The following is a 22,500-nucleotide window of genomic DNA, read 5'->3' on the forward strand; positions in this document are numbered from 1 at the left end:
AAGCGTCCTCTGCCGTGTCGGCTGCTCTGTCCTCTGCGCTGTCGGCGGCCGTGTCGGCTGCCATGGCGGTTGCCATGTCGGTGGACTCGAAGGCCGACCTCGCCACGCTCCTCGACGAATGGGAGGAGACGCAGCAGGGAACCACGGAGCAGCTGGTGTCCATTCTCACTAAGTAAGCAGTGATTTAGTTCTTGGAAAGCTGTGATAATCGTGTTATTTGTCTCTGTGTCTCATGTCTTGTCTCTCTTCTCTTGTCTTTCATCTCTTACGTCTCATCTCTTGTCTCTCATCTCTTGAGTCTCATCTTTGTATCTTATTTCTTATGTCTCATTTCTTTTATCTTTTGTGCCTCTTGTCTTTTTCTCATCTCTGGTGTCTCATTTCTTTAATCTCTTGTGTCTCATCTCTTTGTGTCTCCTTCAGGATCTCTGAGCTGATTGAACGTGAAACAGGAGAATATCACAAAGCGGATCCTGATCCCTTTGATGACCGTCATCCAGGTTTTTTTAGCTACTTCCTGTTTTTATAAAAACTTCAGAGTCAGAGACCGTCTGTAATCTTGTTTGTCTGTAAATGAAGCTCCAGTTAATCTCTCTGGTTGGTTTCTTCAGGACGAGCAGACCCAGACTGCATGCTGGGACAACTCCTGAAGATGCTCTTCATGAATGACGAATTCACTAATGCGGTGAGGACTTTTTTAAAATGTATTTGTTAAAAGGAATTAATAAAATACATATATTTATTCACATCAGACCTAACAATAATGTTATCGTTGAAGAATGTAAAGGTGTGTGTATTATATTATATTATAATATATTATATTATATAATATATTATAATATATATTATATTATATTATATCATGCTATATTATATTATGTATTATATTATATTATTTTATATTATATCATGCTATATTATTATATATTATATTATATCATGCTGTATTATATTATATTATTATTATTATTAGTTATATTAGTAGTATTTATTTTCTGATTGGTTCTCCAGCTGATGGACACGTACATCATGACCAGCGGGGAGCTGAGCCTCAACACGGCCGCCTGTCGGCTGCTGCAGAACATCGTGCCGGGTCTGGAGACCGCCGTCGTCTTCCAGGAGAAGGTGAAGCTCGAATAGATCGGTGACAGACGTCTGTGTTTCAGCTTCGTTAGGATGTAAACACAGAAGGTCTCTGCAGCAGGTCTGAGATCGTGACGGCCAGTAACGTACTGCTGTGGAAGTAACTGAGACAGCTAAAAGAATCTATGCTTTCTTCAAAGACAACAACTACGTTATAGTTTGTTGTAAACACATTTATTAGATGTTGACTATAAATGCTAACGTGTTAGCGACGCCTCGTCACTCAGCCTCTGTGTCATGTGACAGGAAGGTCTGGTGGAGAAGTTGTTCAGCTGGGCCCGCGAGGCGGTGCGACCGCTGAGCGTCTTCGCCACGGGGCTGCTGGCCAGAGCCATGAGCAACCAGGAAGTGGCGGCCAGCTACAGAGAGGAGAACGCTCAGCTGGTGGGTCTCTCTCTCTCTCTCTCTCACACACACACACACACACACACACACACACACACACACACACACACACACACACACACACACACACACACACACCTTTTTCAAAGTGCTTATGGAGTGCTGGGTGATAAATCATTATGACGATTTATCTTAATATAATCATATATGTTGAGATATGATACACAATGTTGTCATCTAACTTTAGAATACAAAGCACACTCAAATTTATCAGAAAATCTGATTATTTTGGCTAAAGTTCTTAATTAAATGAGAAAATATAAAGTATTTCATTTACACAGAGTTTGCAAAACCATATGGTTATTTCATATAGAGTATTTATTTACTGAATTACCAGAAAAACATGCTACATCGTTATATATATATATCTTTAAAAATATAAAAGGAACTTTAATGGGATAAAAGATTTTGACCAAATCTCCCTTGAAGCACATTCAAAGGTTTTCACATGTAATATTTCAGCATTAATATGTCTAAAAACAACTAGACCTGTGTTAAAAAGGGTGTTGACTTTTGTTCATACATTATCACAAATATAATACAGAAACTTACATATTGTTTGTTTAAATTAAGTTTGCATATTAGGTGCGGCTGTAGGTCTCATGTTATGTTTTTATTTTTTTCTTAACTGTTTCCAAACCAAATACTTATTTTACTAAAACTGTAATTTAACAGCTTTTTTTTGTCTTCTACAGCAAAAGTTTCTTCTATGTAAATCAGGACTTGTGTTAAGAGAGAAATGTATTGATGGAGAACTTGTAAATCAGAGTTAGCTTTGTGTGACTATAAGTTTAACATATGATTATCTTCATCCTCCAGAAAAACTCTTCATGATTCTGACATCATTGCTTGTTTCCTCTGAACATCCAGGTGCCGATCATGATTCAACGCCTGCATGAGCTGCAGACCGAAGAGGCCAAGACGCCTCAGAATCTACCTCAGGACTCTCAGGTCGAAGCTGCCCAAACCTCCCGGACAGAGGGGGAGGACATGGTGGAGGAGGGGGAGAGGAGAGAGAGAGACGGAGAGAGCAGCAGGACATCGTCAAAAACCAAAGCTTTGTCTCGTTCGGCCCAGAAAAACGGCTCGACGCGACTTCTCCCGGACTTTGTTTACCAGACGAGGCCGGCCTCCTCCAGGGAGACGGAGGAGAGGCAGGAGGGAGACGAAGGGGGAGGAGGGAGGAGACCGGCGGTGACGGAGAACGGGAGGAAGGCCAAGCAGAAACTGGAGGAGGAGAGAAGCTCCTGGTCGGAGATGAGCTCCATGGTGATCGGCTCCGACTACCAGCTGTCCCCTCTGAGCCCGGCCACGGAGCAGAGGCTCATCCTGCAGTACCTGACGCCGCTCGGAGATTACCAGGAGGTGAGGCGCCAAAACACTCAGTCTCAAAACAACAAGGTTAATAATGTTTGTTTAAGAGTCTGAAGAATGTGCAGTGAGGTGACATGTGTGTGGAAGTTTATAACTTTGTTGTTGAATGATTTTATTTTATTTTGTTTTATTTGTTTTATTAGTTTTCCGTCCAGTCAATGGTTTAATTTTGGGAGCAGTTTGTTTGATTGTAACCCAAACCAATCAGCAACTTTTAATGATTCTTTATGGGCTGAAAGAGTCTTTAGCGTTTCCAATAATTCAAGGATCATTTATTGTCATTATGCAACGAAATTCAGTTTTTTTCAGCCGGTTAAGTTAATCAGCCCCATTTTGTAACACAACCAACACATGACAAATAAAGCAAAACCAAAACAGTAGCACATTCCTTTAGTGCATTTTTTAAATCATTTGCATCATAAGGAATGTAAACAGCAGCAACAAAAACAATTCTCTGAGCAGATAATATGGCCGACATCTTCACATTACAAATTCAACATGAGGAAAACATTGTCCATGAACTTTGACTGTGTTTGAGCACCAATCATCATGATGTGAACACAGAGTCCTGCTCTCTGTCCTGCTGTCCAACCGTAAAGTGCAGCTTGAGTCCACATCCTCTTTGTGAGGATGTGGACTCAACTGTCGACGACCTTTCGCTGCTTTCATTCATCTTATTTTTTTGTGACGGGCATCAGACAGCCAGGAGCATGATTTCAAATTTTGTTTCATATTTATTTTCATTCCACTGCCAAAGATCTTCCTTGATGTCAGAGTTTTGGTTAATTTTGTAAAAAGAAAAAAGAAAGTAAAGTAAAAATGAAACTTGGTATAAAAAGTACTGTTTACATTTTGTACATTTTTACAAATGTATGTTACATCTTATGAATTGAAATAATAACAATGGATGTCTTTGAGTATCTTCAGCCCTCCATCTTTTAATCTCTCATTTTACTAACGATACTCTTCTTCTCTCTCGTCTGCACTCAGCTGCTCGCCGTCTTCATGCAGCTGGACACCCGCTCACTGCTGATGAACTACATCGACCTCAGGCAGACCAAGAATGTCCAGCTCATCTTTGACGCCCTCCTGGTAAGACTGCTGACCTTAAAAGATACTAATAAAAGAAATCTGATAGGAAGGGTCTTTGAATGCATCACCAAACATCCTATTGATGTAAAGAAACGGCAGTAAACTGACATCTGTAAAGTCTCTATTTAATCCTGTTAGTTGCTTAATTATTCATGTTTTAATACAAGTAAACTCTGTTCTTTTAAACTTCTTGATAAGAGTCTGTCACGCATTTTTAAATCTTGTAAAAGTTCTGATTATGTTTGTTTACATCCGTTTAGTTTATAAAAACAGCTGTAAAAAGGTCTAGATTATAGAAACATGCTCGGTTTTCAAACAAACTTCAGTTATCTTTGTAAATACAAATACAGTATTTTATAGCCTTTAACCAGCCAAGCTCTTTTATCTGACCCTCCCCTCCCAAAGAGGATCTGTGTGTGAAGGATAAGATAAACCTTTGTGGGCGGGGCTTCGCTGAGCCTCGTTAAGATTAATTTCACCAGCTTCACCCAGTGGAGTCTCATCTTAAACAACACAAAACTGTCTGTTTCTTTGCCAAATTTTAAAAGGAACATGGCAGAGAAATTGTATTTAAACAAAAGTGTTTTAATGCATCAGGATATCTGCAGGTGTTAAATGTTTAAGGAGCGTTAAGTTCAGCAAAAAAAATGTTGGGCTGTACCGAATGTCTTCATCAGAAGGTTTAATTAAAAAGAAACTCAATTGTGGTGTTATAAATGTAATTTATGGTCCTGTTAGATTGCTGCCAGACTTACCCGTTAATTTAACCTCTGTAAAAATGTAGTTTTTGAGAGGCTAAATGGGGAAAAAAGGGAAGTACTGATATATAAATGTACTTTTTAAGTAATTGAGGGCTCTATTTAAATTGAACTCCAAGTGGTATTAAAAAGTCTTAAATTAAAACCACAGGCTTTATAAGTTCATGTAACAGTCATTTCTTGTTTTTTTTGTAGACAAATAATGGATAAAGTTTTATTGTTTTTGTATAGAAACAGGCTTTCTCTGATTCTTGGTGGTACCTCAATGGGACCTGGTTCGTTGTATTGATTCAGTGTTCTTCATTTTAAATCGGAGGTCTGTGATGAGTACGCTGTGATGTAAACATTTATTTAAAACGTTAACCGAGTCCGCCTCCTCTCCGTCTCTCTCCAGTATCTGGCCTCGTTGCTCCTCCATAAGAAGTTTGCAGCAGAGTTCATCGCTCACGGAGGAGTCCAGAAGCTCCTCAGGATCCCGAGGCCTTCGATGGCGGCGACCGGAGTCTCACTCTGCCTGTATTACCTGGCGTACAATCAGGACGCTTTGGAGAGGGTACGGTGGACACACAGACGAGACACACACGCATATACACAACCGGGTTTGAGTAGTCGACCTTTAAATGAAGAGCAATAATTTAATGGTAAGGGTTTAACTTTGAGTTAAGGGTGGAATGACTTTTGGTCAAGTAGAAGATTAGAGTAGATTAAACCTCTGAAACCCAAAACCCACCGGCAGGAATTGAAAAACATGTTTTCATTAAACAATTGCCAATATTATATACGTCATTATCATCAGATTTTCACCTTTCCGACGGTCCTTGAACACATCATGTGTGAACGCTTCTGTCAGAAAAAGCAGCCAAAGAAATTGCTATTTCATTAAAAACATTTTATTCTACATGTCTCATTTAAAATCTCGCCCCAAATAAACCGTTTCATTTAAACAAATTCTGTAAAAAACATTAAATTCTGAGCTCCTCAGTGAAACTATGAAGCCATGATTGATTCACATGAGACCAACAGTCATGTGGCAATAAATCTGTGAAACTTGGACTGAACTGCTGCTGAACACAGAGCGGAGAGGAGAGGCTGTAAACATTTAAATGGCTCAATAAATATAGCAACATTGGTAACACTGAAACAAGTTATGTGCATATATAGATTTATTTTTTGCCAATTTTTATCAAAGAAATTCAACTTTCTTTTTTTCTTTTTTAACGTTTTATGTCAAATTGCCCCAAAAAACTGTCCTTAAACTGCTTGGAGTTCAGAAGGTTAATCCCGATTTATGGTCATCAATAAATCGATTAATTTGTTTATCAAGTAAAAGGCTTTTATTGGGTTTGTCTGACTTTGTGTCTGCAGGTGTGCACGCTGCCGGACGGCGTGCTGTCTGACGTGGTGTCCTACGCTCTCTGGCTGCTGGAGTCGTCCCACGCGTCGGGCGTCTGCCACGCCACCATGTTCTTCTCCATCGCCTTCTCCTTCAGAGCCGTGCTGCAGCTCTTCGACCAGCAGGACGGCCTGCGACGGCTGGTCAACCTGGTCTGTGTTAAATCTATAAATCCATATTATTATTATTATTATTATTATTATTATTATTGGTGAATTAACTGTAAAGTCTAAACCTTCTCTCGCTGCAGGTCAGCACTTTGGAGATCCTGAACACACAGAGCGAGGTGTCCATAATGAGCGATGACCAGGTCTTTGCCAACCGACAGACGGCCAAACACACCTGTATGGCCCTGCGCAGGTACTACAGCACAGTGATGGGTGGATGTGTATGGGTGTGCAAATGCATATAAGTCAATGGGAGGTAGGGCTGTCCTCCACCAAAGGAACTATTAGATGATTTTAAAACTGAGTTTCTACACAAAGAATCGCACAAAGCATCACTTTAAATCTTGTGTTTGACAGAGATGTGGTCATAATAGAGGAGCAACAGATCAAAAAACTCATGTTTCTGATCGTATCACTGATCAGAGACGCATGAAATTCAGCACAAAATTAAAAAAAGGGAGCAAATATAACTTTTAGATCCCTGATCATGTATTTTTGCCACTGATACTAATAGTTTATCATTGATGATCCATATTGTCAGATACAGATCCCTTTGTTGTTGTATTATAGCAGCTGCTCTACAAGGATCCAGACTATTTATATACAAAATGTAGTTATTAAGTTATTATAAACCTCATATTCCCAACCAAACAAGTCTATTGAGGCTGTGTGAACTAACTCTGAGTGTTAATTGATCGTTGATTGCTTTGTTCAGATACTTTGAGGCTCAGCTGGCAGTGAAGGCCGAACAGGTGAAACAGTCTCTGCACACGTCGGACGAAGGAACCATCGTTCCACAGCAGCCGTTTTATAAGGTATTCATTTATCAGCACTTGATAAACAAATAATACAGTGTGTTCATCTTCTTACATCCTATACAGTATGTTTATATATATATGTGTGTGTGTGTGGCTTCCTGTTTCCAGGCGTACACGTACACCAGAGAGCAGGTGATCGAGATGATGGAGTTCCTCAGCGAGTGTGGACCTCCTCAGCTTTACTGGGAACCAGTAGAAGTTTTCTACAAACTGTCCTGCGTCCCTTTAATGCTGCAGCTCATATCGGCCGCCTGTGACTGGAGGACCTACTACGGCAGGTAAAAGTGGTGGGGATCATGATTAGGGTCACTTAAAGGGGCAGTAGTGATGTTTAGAGGTTCTTCTCCATAGTCAGTGTTTTACTACAGAAGATGGAGCAAAGCAACGTACTGCTGTGGACGTAGTTTAGAAACATTAAATAATCAATATCAGTTTAAATGAACGCTATGTTTAGAATATTTTCACCTCTTTACTTTGCTGTCAGACAGACCTCAAGAAATTAAAATTAAAATAATACAATTTAAAAATACAAACTAAATGTATGCCCCGGTATTCTATTCTTTACTTTACATACTTAACATTTCTTTATACACTCTAAGGGAACCAATCAAGTCTGGTCAGAAAGTTCTAGACCATTAAAATGGTCTATCAAAGGTTGCCAACTTTTCTGAAATTTCTCTCCTCTTTTTCTCAGAGATAATTACGTTTTCTCTAGCTCAAAGTGCTTCATAACATCCCTCCTTAGATTTGAATGCAAGTTAATGGGTCTATGCAAAAGAAAAGGTCTGAAAAATATTGCTCCAATAATTAGATATCCTTGGGCAACTCCAGAACGTGACTTTGGTATTTTAAACAAACAATACAACAGACTAACACAAACTAACTAACCCATGGAGGCAGCCGTAGACCAGAAGCTCCTTCAGTTCTGTGAGGTAAAAATACTGTTTCTGTGAATCTGGTGGCAGAAAAAGAGACCAACTGCATCTTTTTTCTTTACTTTCTGTCTCCTCTTTGTGTCCCGTCTGTCCAGGAGTGACACGGTGCGTTATGTCTTGGACATCCTGGCCATGCTGGTGGTGGTGCCTAAGGTCCAGTTGGTGCTGGCGGACACTGTGGAGGTTCAGGATGAAACCAGGTCGTCCGTCTCCACCGTGGGTCAGTAGAGCTCTCAGTTCCACTCAGAGTTTCAGCCTTTTTTTTGGATCTTTTCTTCCTGGATGTGACTCGATGTTTGTGTCCCGTGTTCGCTGCAGGTATGAGCATCATTCTGGGCGTCCTGGAGGGCGAGGTGTTTGTCAATGACGCCGAGATCCAGAAGTCTGCACTACAAGTAAGTAGATGATTGATTGGTCAGTGACTGAGGAGGTTTTTGTTAGCCATGCTAGAGACAATGGCAACATTGGTCGCTCATTCCACAAATTTGGTCCAGATTGAGATATCTCAATAGATTTTTTTCATATTGATTTTTAGTGATCCTCTTGATAAATATAATTATTTAACATCAGCATGTTAGCATTTAGCTCAAAGCATAGCTGTTCCTCGGTAGTAGCATGGTTTCAGACCAGGAGGCATCCTCCGGTTCTTTAAAGAGAAGTCAAAGCTTCATGTGTTAAAGCTGCATTCTCTCTCCTGTCCACCAGGGGGCGACTCCTCTGGTTGTATAGAAGTCTATGAGAAAATGACTCTACTTCTCTCTTGATTTATTCCCTCAGTAAACATTGTAAACATGAGTTTATGGTCTCAATCTCTAGTTTCAAGTCTTCTTCAATACAGCATGATGTTCATTTAGTAAATGATGCTCCATTTAGAGTCAAACAGACCATAAAGCAGGGGATGCTTTAGGGCGGGGCTACACACTGATTGACAGGTCGACACCAGAGACGTATACGGCGTCTCTACGTCACTCCTCCTCAGTCCATATATGGTCACTTCCTGTTCACTGGTTGCAAAAAACAAACAAACATGGGGATGGCCAAATTCCAAGATGGCAACGGTGAAATCGCAGAACCCGATGTTTGTGGACTTTAGACATCAGTCCACAAACCACTAGAGCCCACTAAATCTTACACACTGTCCCTTTAAGGACGATTATCCGTCTAATTCAAATTCTTTCTGTTTCTTTTTTTTGTCTTCTCCCCTGTCCGTCCACCAGGTGATCAATAACTGTGTGTGCGCTCCGGACCAGAGCCTGAACACTGTGGGTTTTGCTGTGGCCCCCCTCCGGCCGTCGCTGCACCCCCAGCAGCCCCCCGCCCCCACAACAGAGTGCTGGCCCACATGTGGCAACTGGTGCAGAACAACAACGGTATAAAGGTGAGGGTGAAAACGAGGCGTCCATCTTTGAATGAAACATCAAAATACAAGAAAACGTTCACTCCCGTATCTTGCCCCCCCTCCAGGTGCTTCTGTCCCTGCTGTCGGTGAAGATGCCCATCACGGATGCAGACCTGATCCGAGCTCTGGCCTGTAAGGCTCTGGTCGGACTCTCTCGAAGCTCAGCGATCAGACAGATCATCAGCAAACTGCCGCTCTTCACCAGCAGCCACATTCAACAGGTGAGGACGAGAGCAGAGACGCTTATAGTAATAATAATAGTAATAATAATAATAATAATAAAAATAACAATACGTAAGTCCAGACTGAAATACATAAATGGGGAATCTATCCATCCAACATTTTTTGGCCACAAGTTTGACCAATATAGGAAAAAAGAAATGCTCCACAGGTTATGAACATTGAACTATTTACATTTTTACGACCTCAGAATTTTTGTCACATGATTGTTGGTCTCAGATGAATCAATCATGGCTTCATAGTTTCACTGAGGAGCTCAGAATGTAATGTTTTTTTTTTTACAAAATCTGGTTAAAGTAAACTGTTTATTATGGGGCGAGATTTTAATTGAGACATGTAGAATAAAATGTTTTCGAAATATCTCAAAATTTAAAGCTTCGTTTTGGCTGCTTTTTCTGATGGAAGCGTTTGTTACACATGATGTGTTCAAAGACCGTTGGAAGGATGCGATAAACGGTGTAGTTTTGTCGGTTTGTTCAAAGAAAACATGCTTTTTTAATCCCGGGTTCTGAGGTTTGACATGTAAACATTCATTTTCACCAACATTTAGTGCAGAAGATTTATTTAATTATTTATAAATTAAAAAAACTAATTTGGAGGATAATGCAGAACTAGAAGATGTTTGTTTGTCTGCTCACTAGTTGGTTCTCATATTTTGTGAGCTGAAACGTGAATAACCAGAACTCAAAGTTGTCAGCCACAGATCCTCAGCTGTTGTTCTCTTTCCCTCCCCAGCTGATGAAGGAACCGGTTCTTCAGGACAAACGGAGCGAGCACGTCCGTTTCTGCCGGTACGCCGCCGAGCTGACGGAGCGGGTGTCGGGGAAGCCCCTCCTCATGGGCTCCGACGTCTCATTGGCTCGTCTGCAGAGGGCCAACGTGGTCGCCCAATCACGCATCACCTTCTCCGAGAGGGAGCTCTTCATGCTGATCAGGAACCACCTGGTGGCCAAAGGCCTCCACGACACGGCCAACACGCTCGTTAAAGAGGCCAATTTATCCGTTGGAGCCCTCTGTCCGAACTCCTCCTCCTGTATCACCCCTCCTCCTCTCCCCTCCTCCTCCACCTCCTCCACCCCAATGATTCCCAGGACTTGCCGGTTAGCCGGTGGGATCGCCGCTCGCGTCGCCAGCCATGTTGGCTCGTCTCCTCTGTCCTCGGTTGCCTCCTCTTCCTCTCGCTCCCTCGTCAATCCTCACCCCTCGTGCTCCTCTTCGTCCACAACCCCCCTCCTTCCTCCTCCTCATCCTCATCCAGCGTCTCAGGGATCACATCCGGTTGGTCGGATTTTGTTCACTCGTGAACGTCCGGCGGCTCATTGCAACTCAGGAAAAAAGCTCCGGGCGCTGAAACAGAAGTCTGACCACGGTGCTTTCATACAGGTCAGAGATGCACTTTGATTTGTTTGTTTTATTATTTATGTTTATTCATTAAAGCTGAAACTGAAACATTATCTCTCAATCTTTAGAATTATTTATCAAGCAAAAATGCTTCTCCAGTTTCTCTGTTTAATATCGTAGAAAAAATTGTCTCTTTTGTCATTTAACACCTTTTTTTCCACACTTTATAAATGGAAAAAACAACTAACATACATTGAAAATCATCTGTTGTGGAGGAGAGCTAGTAACGTTAGCAGCACCGATAACAAACGGAGGTTCAGTTCAGTTACATTATGATGCGTTCAGGCTCTGTTCAAAATGAGTATTGGGCGAATGTTGATTCAAACATTGTCATGATGTGTTCAAATGTCTTTTCTAAAATGTAGTTGTGTTTTCACATTAATATAAAATAGATATTAGAGATGAATTATGATGTTTAACTTCCTAACACTAGTTCTAAGCAGATTATAATACGTCATTAAAACTAATAATGAGTTCTATAAATCTATAAACATAGATTTGTTTTAATCTGTAAAAACACAATCATTTTAAAATTGTGTGTTTTTATGAAGAAAAAAACTATAAATTACTAGAACAAAATAAAAGGAAAACATTTATAATTTTGACTTTTCTGACCCGAGTCAAACCTTTAATCTTTCTTCTCTCGTTCAGACTCCGGCCATGAAGAAGCAGCTGGAGCGCCACCTCCCCCTCCCCCCGACCCTCGACAGCATCATCACCGAGTACCTGAGGGAGCAGCACGCCCGCTGCCCGAACCCCGTCACCACCTGCCCCCCCTTCTCCCTGTTCACCCCCCACCGCTGCCCCGAGCCCAAGCAGAGGAGGCAGGCCTCGCCCAACTTCACCGCCCGCCTGGGCAGCCGGGTTCTGTACCCGAAGTACGGAGGCGTGGACCGAGGCTGCCTGGACCGACACCTGATATTCAGCAGGTAGTTATGGGCCGTTTTTCACATTTGTCTCTCTGTGTTTTTGATTTTTATTTCAAAATAAAAGTCCTGCTCCTCTATGGAATCAGAACAATCATGACTAGAAGTATAGAGAAGTTAAACATGTCTTTAGTGCAGAATAACACAGTTATAATGACATAAATCATAAAAAAGATTAAAAACACAAGTTTAATTTACTTGATAATTTATTTTACAAGAATTGGAAAACACTGAAATCTTTATATTTAAATTTTGTGTACCAATATTGAAAAAAATGGAGGCTCCACAGGTTATACATATTGAGCTATTTACATTTTTACAAACTCTACTTCCAGTTGAATTTCTTTGATAGTTTATTTCACATAAATTGGTAAAAATGGAATCTATACATCCAGCATTTGTCCACAAGTGTTACCAGTGTTTTTGTTTTTTTGGTCTCTCGATCTGCTTTTTACATTTTTCAGTTTTTCACAGATTTTTTTGTCACATGACTGTTGGTCATTACATTACAGTCATTTAGCAGACGCTTTTATCCAAAGCGACTTACAGTCAGTAGTATATTACATATCATTCACCCATTCACACACTGATGACAGGCTACCATCAAGGTGCCACCATCAGACTCTAACTAACATTCATCATCCAGTCCACACCGATGGCAAGCCTTCAGGAGCAACTTGGGGATGCCCAAGGACACATCGACTGCCGAAGCCGGGTATCGAACCACCGACCCTCTGATTGGAGAACTACCTTGCTCTCCACTACGCCACAGCCGCCATGAATCAATCATGTCTTCTCACAGATGAGCTCAGAATTTAATGTTTTTTACAGAATCTGGTTAAAGTAAAGGTTTTTTTTGTGGCGAGTTTTTAAATGAGACATGTAGAATAAAAAAATTTGATGCAAAAAAACTCACAATTATAAGATTAGTTTCGGTTTCCTTTTCTGACTGGACTGTTTGGTACACATGATGTATTCAAAGACCGTCAGAAAGATGAAGATCTGATTATTATGACTGTTTTTAAAGCTTCTGGCTGTGATTAATAATGTAGTTTTGGCGATTGTTTAAAAAGAAACCATGCTTTGTCCTTACCACCGGAGGGTTTTTGGGTTCAGAGGGTAAAGTCTTGTTCATCATCTCTCCTCTTTCCTTCTTTTTAAAAAAATCTCTTCTAGGTTTCGTCCGATGTCGGTCTTCCACGAGGGCGACGGAGACGAGAGCGGTTTCACCTGCTGTGCCTTTTCGGCCCGCGAGCGTTTCCTGATGCTGGGAACCTGCTCGGGTCACCTCAAGTTCTACAATGTCTTCTCCGGAGAGGAGGAGGCCAACTACACCTGCCACTCTTCAGCCATCACTCACCTCGAACCCTCCAGGGTGAGTTCACTGTCATGCTGTAAATCCAAGACTCTTTAAATAATTATTTAAAGTGGCAATGTTGAAGATTTCATCGTATAAATGTCTGTTAAGTGACCATCTATGAAGGAGGTACCACAACGGTGATTGAGCCCTCTGATGAACTTTTATATATTTATATATTTGCAGTTTATTTAGTGGATGTCTTTGGTTTCATTCCTTGAAAAAATTCTGCGTTGGGACTCGATCACAGCGAGAAGAAATAATGCCCCCTTGGCTAGTTAATTGTAATTATAAATCAATCTTTCCTCTTAGTTTATACTTTATACTGAACAATAGTTCACTTATAAAAACACTATTTAAATGTCTAGGGATTCTGCAAAGAAGTTTTTAAATGCTTTAGAAAACAGGAAGTCTTAAAAATCTACATTTACATCGAATAGTTTACAGGATATTAAACCTTTTGTTTCTTTATAATACTTGGCTATTTACTTAACAGGGCTTTTATGAAGGTAATAAAGTAGTCCATGAATATGAGATATGAGTTTACAGATAATTACAATCCCTCCTCGTCATTGTGGAGATTGTTTTATGGAAGTTTAAGTCGTTGTCTTTTTGATTCCTCATAGTTCCTTTTGTTTGTTCGCCCTCTGTGGTCTGGTTTCAGAGAATAATGCAGCAAACAGCACACTACAACATCTTCCTGCCTCAAAACAGGAAGTCAGCAGTAAAGCCCGCCTCTTGCTTTGTATGATTGGCTGCTTTGGTCAGGTGCAAAACCTGAACCTGGCACTGAAAAGTTTGGAATGTTTTAACTTTTTTTACTAACTTATTAATGTTTTCAAATAGACATCCTCAATCAAACAGGACTGAAATCTGAAGGATTTCCACTTTAATTTAAATGTAAAATAACCCCATTAAACCTTATATTTATGTGTGTTTGTCTCTCAGGATGGGAAGCTGCTGCTCACCTCTGCTTCCTGGAGCGTCCCCTTATCTGCCCTCTGGAGCATGGACGGTGTCTTCAGCTTGAAGTAAACCTATCACACACACACAGTTTTAACCCGTTGTATTCTCAGTGTGTGTGTCTGTGGTGGTCGATGATGCTGACTTGTCCTCTTTCTGTCAGGAACTCGTTTGTAAACGACCACTACGTGGAGTTCAGTAAACACTGTCAGGACAGAGTCATCGGCACCGAGGACCAAGTCGCACACGTACGTTACTCTAAATATTCTAAATACGCTGCTCTCTAGCATCACATTCTGACATGTTAGTGACCAGTGGATCGGACTCTCTAACCCTTTTTTTTATTTTGATAATTTCCTGAAACATGGCATCCAAGAAAATCAGAAAGATTTTACCCAAAACTGTCTTTAAAGAGTTGGTTAGAAAGTCACATTCATAAACATTTAAAAAACTCTCCATCAGTACATTTCTCCCTTTTGTTTTGTTATAAAAGACAAAAACATGCTATTTCATTTTATTGGGAGGCTTTAAGTAAAATATGTATTTGGTGTGAAAACAGAAAACATAAACTTGAGACCGACAGCAGCACCTTAAATGTAAAGTTTATTTAAATGCACAGCATGTCGTTTTCTGCCACTAGGGGTCTCTCAATCTTAGTAACAATAACAGAGGCGGTTTGTTGACGTTGTTTAGCAGCATGGGATCATGGGAGTTGTTGTCTTTGTTGCAGTCGTTAGGATTCCTTCAGCGTTCATGGTTCAGGAGGTGTTTTATCTCCGAGGTCTCCTCCTCCGATTTAAAACCCTGAATGAAGCAGCTTAATGTCAAAAATCTCTGTTTCTCTGACGCTGTTCTGAGGATGCAGGACAACCATTAATCTGTCAGTGTAATTTATCAACTAAAAATGACACACTGTTTTATATCATAGTAAATTTGGGATTATTAAAAGTTCAATTGGTCTGCTCTGTGAACTTGAAATTTTACACTTTTTTTTCACATTTTATCAACAGAAAAAAATAATTATAACTTAAAAAAAAAATTAGTTAAAAATCATTAGTTGTTTCTCTGATAACTAAGATTATTCACCAGGTTAAGATACAGAGTTAAAAACCACCAAGATCTAAATGAAATCATAACAATGTGTCCTAAAACTGGATAAAATGTCAGTTCATGACGGCTTCTGTCAGACAACCACAAGGCGAACAAATGAAACGCACCTTTATCTTCATTAAAACTACAGATTTATCAGGTTTTAAAATTGTTGGAAACATTTTTGATGATGTAAGAACACAACAACATAATTTATAACAAAAGTCTCGTCATTTTTAGACATTTTAATGCAGGAAAGTTCCACATTTGACCTTTTTTTAAATTTCACTTTCTGTTTCCATCTCGTGTCTCGTGTGCTGCAGATCTACGACATCCAGACGGGTCAGAAGACGGTGACCCTGAACGACGCCGCCCTGGCCAACAACTACAAGAGGAACTGTGCCACCTTCAACCCGACGGACGACCTGGTGCTGAACGACGGCGTGCTGTGGGACGTTCGGGCGTCGCGGGCCATCCACAAGTTCGACAAGTTCAACATGAACATCAGCGGCGTTTTCCACCCGAACGGCCTGGAGGTCATCGTCAACACGGAGGTCGTATCCTCTGATCCGGGTGGCTCTTAGGCTATAAACTGCTTTTATAAAGTCATGGTCATAATTTACATTTATAGATTCATAATGCTAAATGTCAAATCTCCATAAGAATTGTTCCTTTTTGTCCTGTGGTGCCTCTGGGCCTAGTTTGTGAAATATAAATCTACATTTGAAGGAATAGTTTGACATAATGCTCATTATGCTGACAGTTACATGAAGTGATTGATACCACTCTTAATGTGTGTACGGTAAATAATAAGCTATCACCAAAATCCCCATAGCTTAGCTTAGCTTGGTGCAAAGACTGGAAACAGAGGGAAACAGCTAGACTACACCTTTTCTGTAGTTGTAGTTTCATCTGTAGTGGTATCTGTATTTGTAGTTGTTCCTGTAATTGTAGTTGTTGCTGGAGTCGTATCTGTAGTTGTATTTGTAGTTTTTTCTATAGTTGTATCTGTAGTTGTATTTGTAGTATTTTCTGTAGTTGTCGGCCTTGACATCAGCCGTCAGTGGGACCTGAGGACCTTCCACCTCCTGCACACTGTCCCAGCTCTGGACCAGTGCAGACTGGTCTTCAACAGCAACGCCACCATCATGTATGGAGGTACGGGAGAGAAGGTCCACATCAGACAGTCAGAGCAGCATGTGTGTCTCACTTATTACTGACCTGTTCTCATCTACTCCCCCCTCCAACACACACACACACACACACACACACACACACACACACACACACACACACACACACACACACACACAGCCATGCTGCAGGCCGATGATGAGGACGACGCCATGGACCAGCAGATGAAGAGTCCCTTCGGCTCGTCCTTCAGAACCTTCGATGCTACGGACTACAAGCCCATTGGTAGGCTGCACTTCCTGTTTATTGCAGACTGCAATCCTATTGGTCAACCACAGAACACATCATTCTCACAGCTCCATTGAGTCACACAGGTTTTATTGATAAAGGAAAATAAATGTGTAGGACTCCAGCAGATCAGTTATTTGTAGGACGCTGACGTTTTATTTCACCTTGTTTTTAGTTTAAATCTCAGAACTGTTTTTGTTGTTGTTGTTTTCAGCCACCGTGGACGTAAAGAGGAACATCTTTGACCTTTGCACCGACACCAAAGACTGCTACCTGGCTGTCATTGAGGTACGTTGTGTGTCTTTTAGCCTCACACTCACTAGGATCATGGGAGTTTTGCAGTTCTGACAAATACAGATACTGTATCAGATAAAGATTATTCTGGTCTGTCTCTTTAGTGAAAGTGAACTAAACTCTGTCTCCAGTCTCAACTTTAAGACTTTGAATTCTTCAAAAAAACATAAAAAAACCGATAAGTCATCGTAAACTTTGACGTTTTCATCACAGCGGTACAAAGATTGTAAATATAAACATGCATCAGTTGGTCCAGTCCTTAACATGCACGAGAGGAAGTTCAGTACTAGTCCACGTTTTGTCTCCTGCATGTTGCTTTGACTCAAACAGACCATAATGAGTTATTTAAAATGTTAAATATAATTTTTCTAATCTTGTTCGCCGTATTTTTTATGTCCCAGAACGATTTATAAATGTTTATTTTTTTTCTTGTACTTCCTAATTTTATTTTATTTTAATTTTAGTTACTTATTTAATATTCTTTACTGTTTTATTACTTATTTACTTATTTATTATACTTGTTTTGATCTTGTTTGCACTTTCCTCTCTGCTGCTGTAATCCTAAAATAAGGGAGAAAAAAAGGATTTTATTATCTTATTTTAGTCTGCAACTAAGTGTTTTTTTTCTTGATGAATTCATTATTCTCTTTGTCTAAATTAGTTTTTGAAACTAGTAAGAAATTACGGTCGACAACAGTTCAAAATCTTAGAAGCAGAATGAGCAGGATTAAACGAGAATAAACTACAAAAATGCAAATATAGCAAAGAGAAGCACCACACGGATAAAGCTCGTTCAAATGTAGAATGAATCTGTGGTTTCATCGGCTGGAGGAGGAGGAGCCAAATCTTCCTTATTGTGCCTTTTTAAAGAAATTCAGTTTATGATATGAACATTAGACAAAAACAGCAAATCTTCACAATTTAGAATCTGGAAAATGACTAATCAGTTATCAAAATGTTGCTGATTAATTTTCTATTGATTCTTAATGCAAAAGTTGCTAATTGTTTTTATTTATAATTGCTCTTTAACAATCAGTTTTAACAGATTTCTTTGTTTTGTTTCTTTAGTCTAGTTTTACTTTAATAGAATAACATTTATAACCAACATGTTGTGTTTGGCGTCTTTACTCGTCTCTGTAGAACCAGGACACGGTGAGCTTGGACACTGTTTGTCGTCTGTACGAGGTCGGGAGACACAAACTGGCAGAAGAGGGAGACGACGATGATCAGGTGAGACGCTTAGAAAGGAGTACCCTGTCTGTCTGTCTGTCTGTCTGTCTGTCTGTCTGTCTGTCTGTCTGTCTGTCTGTCTGTCTGTCTGTCTTGTGTTTTAGATTAGATTCAACTTTAATGAGTACAACAAAATGCAGTAAGGCATCTGACCAGAAATGCAAAAAGTGGTGTGCATGTGCACGAAATGCACATCTAACTCGAGATAATGTAATAATAGATTTAATAGACAGTAAAGCTGTAAAGTTCATACTCTCATCAGAATCGGCTTTATTGGCCGTGTATGCATAAGCATATAAGGAATTTGACTCCGGTTTCTTCCGCTCACGAATACAAAGAAACAGACGAATAAACAAAAAGAAAACAAGGAGATCCAAGAAGAACAAAGGATAAACATTCAACCATTATGTACAACATGAACACAAAAACACAACGACAATGACATTTTGATACACGTGCAATGATGCAGAGTGCAAGCTGCTACAATAAAGTGAATAGTGAGGCCGGATAATGACGTAATCACAGTCTGCACATCTCGCACAAAGAGTCAAAAACAACCCGAACAACAGCACCATACATCCAACATGTGACAACAACAAGGAGTGCATGTATTCCACATGCACATCAGACCACTGTGCTTTGTAAACAATGTACTGGATGAACCACAATGTCAGAAATTAAATAAATAATATCCAAAGTGCTGCAGCCACAACTATAATTGAAAAGATGTCTATGAATATTCTGCACATACATTATAAGTTATCTTTAAACATTTAATTACATTGTTCATCATTCTCTTCTCATGAGACACTAATGAGTCAGACTAACTCAACGTTGTTTCTTCTTCCAGGACGAGGAGGACCAGGACGATGATGACTCCTCAGACAGTGATGATGATGATGACGATGACGATGATGAAGATATGGACACAGACCCGCTGATACGGGAACTGGCCAATAACAGCGACCCGGAAAACGAGGAGGGACCACATACTCCTACAGACGAGGAGGTGATGAGCTGCTCTGGTTTCATGATTCTCTCCACCTGGTTCAGTTATATTTATACAATATATTTCTCATATTAAATACTAGTTAATTGCTTTCATTGCATTTTGAGATCAATCATTAACCCTCTGACCCCCAAAGCAGTTTCAGGTGGTTTTTTTTGCTCCCATCACATTTTTCTCTGTGTTCTTGATTTCACTGTAATATAAAGAAACAGAACAACTATGACTAGAAGTAGAGAGAACTCAAACATGTCTTTAGTGCAGAATAACACAGTGATAAGGACATAAATCATAAAAAAAAGAAAAAAAAACAATTTCAATTTTATTTATTTATTTTAAGTGTCCAGAAGAAAGAAAAAACAATGGAGGCTCTACGTGCTATAAATATTTAACTTTTCACATTTTACAGCCTCTCCTCTCTGCTCTGTGTTCAGCGGTGAAAAGTTTCACAGATTTTTGGTCACATGACTGTTGGTCTCAGATGAATCAATCATGGCTTCATAGTTTCACTGAGGAGCTCAGAATTTAATTTCTTTACAGAATCTTTTTAAAGCAAACGGTTTATTCAGGGCGAGACTTTAATTGAGGCATGTGGAATAAAATGTTTTTTAATAAGGTTTCACCATTTTAGGCTTCGTCTTCGTTGCTCCTTCTAACAGAAGCGTCCGTCACACGTGATGTGTTCAAAGACCGTCAGAAGGTTCCACATTGACTGTTTTCCTTTCAAACTCCTCCCCTCAGATTGCAGATCTTCTGGGCAGTAACAGTGACGGTGACGGTGACGGTGACGACTCCGTGGACTCGGATCAAACATTCAGAACTGATAACAGATCAGACTCCTCTGACTTCGAAAACTGTGAGTTACGTTTGTTCATCAGTTTAATTTGTTTTAACTGTTTTCACACAAACAAACTCAGAGGACTGAACATGAGTTCACGTGGACCGGTGTTCTGCTAAACGAGCATCGTCAAAAGTCTTATTTCTTATTTTTAATTTAATTTAATATTCATCCTGTTTTAAATAATCACTTTGATGTTGTTTCACATCGTTTGTTTCATGTGAAAGTAATTAAAGGCTTTGACTTCAGGGACTGAAGCAAATAAAGACCAAGGCTATTAAATGATTTCTATTTCTATATAAATGTATATTATTTATATGTATTCATGCGTGTCCCTCTCGTTGCTGCAGACTTACCACAACAGTCAGATGATGAGAGTCGGCTCCTTCAGGACCTCAGTGACGGTTGGTCCTCCTGACCGGAGACATGAAGCTCTTCTGCCGACAACAAGAACCTCAACTCGGACTTTATTTGCTCTTTTTAAAAAACAAACATCATATTTTCTCATTGAATCAGGCTAGTCGAATGTGAACTCATTAATGTCCTGGAGGACGACAGAAGACCGTCTCACTTTTAGAGACTCTGGACGGTGATGATGAATAAATATTTCCCAAAGATCATTCAGATGAAAACACTTTTCACGTCACTGTCTTTCTGCTTCATTTCAACAGAATTATTCATGAAGGTTTAATGTTGCTCTTCATGTTTTTGTCATCTTTACATACTACTTTTTTTTTTAGTCACCTCACAGTTGCATTCACTGACCTACTAAAACAAACAGAAAACACATGTTCATAGCTGCCCTGCTGGTTTTCCTGCAGATGAATTACTCAGGTTTCATATAAAATATCACAAAACTTGAACTAAAATGGCCAAACTTTGTGGAAGTCTGCACTCTTTAATAGATTGGTTTTTTTCTCAAATAATAAACCTAAAAGTTTTATATTCTGATGCTAATTAAGTATTTCAGCAATAAAAACAGCACATTTTTGATCCTCAACTACAGTTCAAACTTTGAGAAAAATGTAAATGTTTCATAAAGACTTTTATGATATGCAGATATTAATAACATCTTTGTTTCCATGCACATAATAAAAATACAGACTTCTGTGTTTTTTAAAAGATTTAAATCCCAAACATCCCAAGCAGGTTTCTGCAGAACGGCCGTGTTGTTTTGGTCCCTTTTACCATCAACACTGATTAATTTACCCCAAAACTCATTAAACAAAACACATTTATAGGGTGATAATTTAGACGTGGCACTGTCATATAATCCTTTATATTTAAGTTGTTTTGGACAGTTTTTCTTTGTTTAATTTAATTTATTTTAGCTCCTCTTTATAAAGGAAAGCATATTTTAGGGGTTATTAGTTACTGCTTTTATCTCGTGGATCCTTCAGGCGGGTCTTTGTTTGGTGAAGCGGCAGCATTAACAGATGCATCGTTCAATTATCACTGTGCTTTTTGTTAAAACATCTAAAGACCTTTAAAGTCTGAGGACAGAAAACCTCTAGAGCTCAGTGAGTCACACTGTGGACGGAAAGATATCTTTTTGGTTATTAGGTTTGTAGCAGCTGATATTGTTAAATGTGAAACAGTGTTTCTCTTTCTCTGTGAGCTTATCTCATCACCGAACAGTCGACCTTTGACCCTCAGAGTCATAATAACACTTATTGACTCTTTGATCCCTCAAATACGAGACGTGTTGGAGACTTTCAGACCAACTTCACACTATTTTTAAAACTTTGCAAACAATATGAAAAATATTTCCCAAAGCTATTAGCCGGGATCGTGTCCACGGCTGTTTGGAGTGTTTTGATTTATTAATTTATTATTAATTGTTGTATGAACTTAAAGGAACAGATGTGATGTTCTGAGACGAGCAGCTCTTTGTGATGAAGGAGCTGAAGCTGTTGTCTGTTCTCCATTCACAGTCGTCTTACCTCTCAGAGCACAGGTTGGGAATTGTGTTTGTGTGAACCCGTTTACAATCTGAAGTCACGCTTGATGATTAAAGAACAGTAATAATGAATTTAAAAAGGAATCACTATTTCATGCCACAGCAGCTTTTCAGAGCCTTAGAATCTACAGTTTTATAATAGATTGTATTTGTATATAAATCTGTTTAAATTGTTGTACATGGTTTGGTTCAGTTGATGAGTTCTACTTTAATAATAAAAGACACTTCTCCCTTCTGGTAACTCTTGACTTGTCTCTTAATGTTGATGCTGCAGGAAATAATGACGAGAC

The 22,500-nt window shown here is 39.6% G+C and overlaps 1 protein-coding gene across 1 annotated transcript in view; it reads left to right on the forward strand.

Annotated features, from left to right (window-relative positions):
• The window catches only part of LOC129106440 (DDB1- and CUL4-associated factor 1-like), a 24,659-nt gene extending 2,217 nt beyond the window's left edge, over positions 1-22,442 (forward strand). The window contains 30 exon segments of the mRNA XM_054617839.1: positions 1-172; positions 424-500; positions 612-685; positions 1,012-1,125; positions 1,390-1,527; positions 2,419-2,913; positions 3,913-4,014; positions 5,167-5,325; positions 6,138-6,317; positions 6,416-6,525; positions 7,048-7,147; positions 7,259-7,428; positions 8,181-8,305; positions 8,404-8,480; positions 9,303-9,383; positions 9,386-9,463; positions 9,550-9,705; positions 10,460-11,107; positions 11,777-12,054; positions 13,228-13,426; positions 14,357-14,439; positions 14,535-14,619; positions 15,784-16,017; positions 16,525-16,618; positions 16,775-16,879; positions 17,097-17,170; positions 18,317-18,406; positions 19,257-19,415; positions 20,154-20,268; positions 20,601-22,442. The exon segment at positions 1-172 is cut by the window's left edge and continues 25 nt beyond it. Of these exon segments, the coding sequence (XP_054473814.1) occupies positions 1-172; positions 424-500; positions 612-685; positions 1,012-1,125; positions 1,390-1,527; positions 2,419-2,913; positions 3,913-4,014; positions 5,167-5,325; positions 6,138-6,317; positions 6,416-6,525; positions 7,048-7,147; positions 7,259-7,428; positions 8,181-8,305; positions 8,404-8,480; positions 9,303-9,383; positions 9,386-9,463; positions 9,550-9,705; positions 10,460-11,107; positions 11,777-12,054; positions 13,228-13,426; positions 14,357-14,439; positions 14,535-14,619; positions 15,784-16,017; positions 16,525-16,618; positions 16,775-16,879; positions 17,097-17,170; positions 18,317-18,406; positions 19,257-19,415; positions 20,154-20,268; positions 20,601-20,668 (4,640 nt within the window). The 3' untranslated portion in view covers positions 20,669-22,442.
• The last annotated feature ends 58 nt before the right edge of the window (positions 22,443-22,500 follow it).

The sequence above is a fragment of the Anoplopoma fimbria genome, chromosome 17 (genome assembly GCF_027596085.1).
Source record: "Anoplopoma fimbria isolate UVic2021 breed Golden Eagle Sablefish chromosome 17, Afim_UVic_2022, whole genome shotgun sequence".
In the NCBI taxonomy this organism is placed as follows: Eukaryota; Metazoa; Chordata; class Actinopteri; order Perciformes; family Anoplopomatidae; genus Anoplopoma; species Anoplopoma fimbria.